Source organism: Carlito syrichta, unplaced genomic scaffold, assembly GCF_000164805.1.
Source record: "Carlito syrichta isolate Samal-C Ts95f unplaced genomic scaffold, Tarsius_syrichta-2.0.1 Scaffold107967, whole genome shotgun sequence".
Lineage (NCBI taxonomy): Eukaryota > Metazoa > Chordata > Mammalia > Primates > Tarsiidae > Carlito > Carlito syrichta.
In genome coordinates this window covers 8,439-10,176 of record NW_007052063.1, presented here as the reverse complement: position 1 = coordinate 10,176, position 1,738 = coordinate 8,439, and the positions used below count along the sequence as shown (strand labels likewise).

Below are 1,738 nucleotides of genomic sequence, written 5' to 3'. Positions count from 1 at the left end.
GTAGAGATGAGGTCTCGCCTGCCCAGGCGGGTCTTGAACCCGCGGGCTCAGGCAATCCACGCACCTCAGCCTCCCAAAGGCGCGGGATTACAGGTTGAGCCACCGAGCCTGGCTAGCCTATTTCATACATAGGAAAGTAAAGGCTCCTCAGCCTGGCAACTAGTGAGACCCCATCTCTACAAAAAATTTGTAAAAATTATCCAAGCATGGTAGCATGCATCTATAGTCCCAGCTACTCAGAGGCTAAGGTAGAAGGATTAGCTTAAGTGCAGGAGGTCAAGGCTGCAGTCAGCTATGATGGCACCACTGCATTCCAGCCTGGCCAACAGAGCAAGACTCTATCTCTAAAACAAACAAAAAGGCTCCTGGCTGAGACCACAGGGGAACCTTCTGACTGTAAAACCTAGTTAAGAGGACTTCTAACTATCATCTCCTTTTTCTTAGGCTGTAATAACCACCCCCCAAATGACAGGGACAGACCAGATCCTCTAGCCACCCAGGGCTGTGGGTAACATGATCTTGCCTATTTCACAGATGGGCAAACTGAGTCTCCCTGAAGGGAGATGGGTTTCCCAAACCCACCCAGCTCAGAAAGGCAAGGATGAGGAATTTGAACCCAGAGTTGGTGACCTCAAGACCTTGGGATGGGAGCGTGTGGCATTTAAACCCACTTCCCATCATGGACCTCAGTTCACCCATCTGTGAACTAGACTGGCCTAGCTCCCATCTCGATCACCCCCTGCTTAATATGTGGTTACTGATCTACTCTCCGCCATGACTTTGTGCAGCCCCCACGCCATCCCAGCCACCCATGGGTCCCCTGCCTTTCCCCTGTGCTCACCGGGAAGGACTTAATGCTCCAAATAACGACATTCTTCTCCGGCACGTACTTGGCGCTGCCCACACTGGTCTTGAAGCGTGGGGAGTCGGCATCGCTGGGAACGGGCACAGAGATCTCCACACTGTTGGCCACCGACTGCTTCTTAAACTGCCCCTTGGCCTGGTAGGGGAGAGAAGTACACACTCGCACATTCTGCAAATGCTCACCACCGGAGGAGGACCTGTTATCCTGTCCGTTTTACAGATAGGAAGCTATGGCACAGAGACATTAAGGCATTTGCCTGGAGACACACAGACAAGTGGCAGAGCCAAGGTCCACACCCAAGAGGCTCCAGAAGTCCTGTCCTTAGTGTGTTCCAATTGCAAAGCACCTTACACCTTTGCTTGGTTCAAAATGACCACTTTGGCCTGGCACAGTGACTCATTCCTGTAACCCAGCACTTTGGGAGGCAGAGGCAAGAGGACTGTCTCAGCTCAGGGGTTCAAGACCAGACTGAGCAACATGGAGAGACCTCGTCTCTACAATAAATCAAAAAATTAGCCGGGTGTGGTAGTGTATGGCTATAGTTCCAGCTACTTGGAAGGCTGAGGCGGAAGGATCACCTGAGCCTAGAAGGTTGAGGCTGTGATAGAAGTGAGCGTGCCACTGCACTCCAGCCTGGGTGACAGAATGAGATTCCATCTAAAAAAAACCCCAAAAAACAAAACGTCCCCTACAACTCAAAACAGAGGAGTTTTCATTTGATAGCTGATGGTTATCTTTATATCTTTTTTTTTTTAATATAATTTTTTTTTTTGAGTTGGAGTCTCACTGTTGCCCAGACTGAGTGTGGTGGCTGCTCCCAGCCACTGCAACCTCGACCTGCTGGGCTCTGGTGATCCTTCCGCCTCAGCCTTC

The 1,738-nt window shown here is 50.7% G+C and overlaps 1 protein-coding gene across 1 annotated transcript in view; it reads right to left on the bottom strand.

The window, feature by feature from the left end:
• Window positions 1–1,738, bottom strand: part of AP1M2 (adaptor related protein complex 1 mu 2 subunit) — a gene marked incomplete at its 5' end in the record, with an annotated part of 12,012 nt that overhangs the window by 2,325 nt on the left and 7,949 nt on the right. The window contains one exon of the mRNA XM_008068034.1: window positions 842–1,000. Coding sequence (XP_008066225.1) covers window positions 842–1,000 — 159 coding nt within the window. The remainder of the gene's footprint in view (window positions 1–841; window positions 1,001–1,738) is intronic.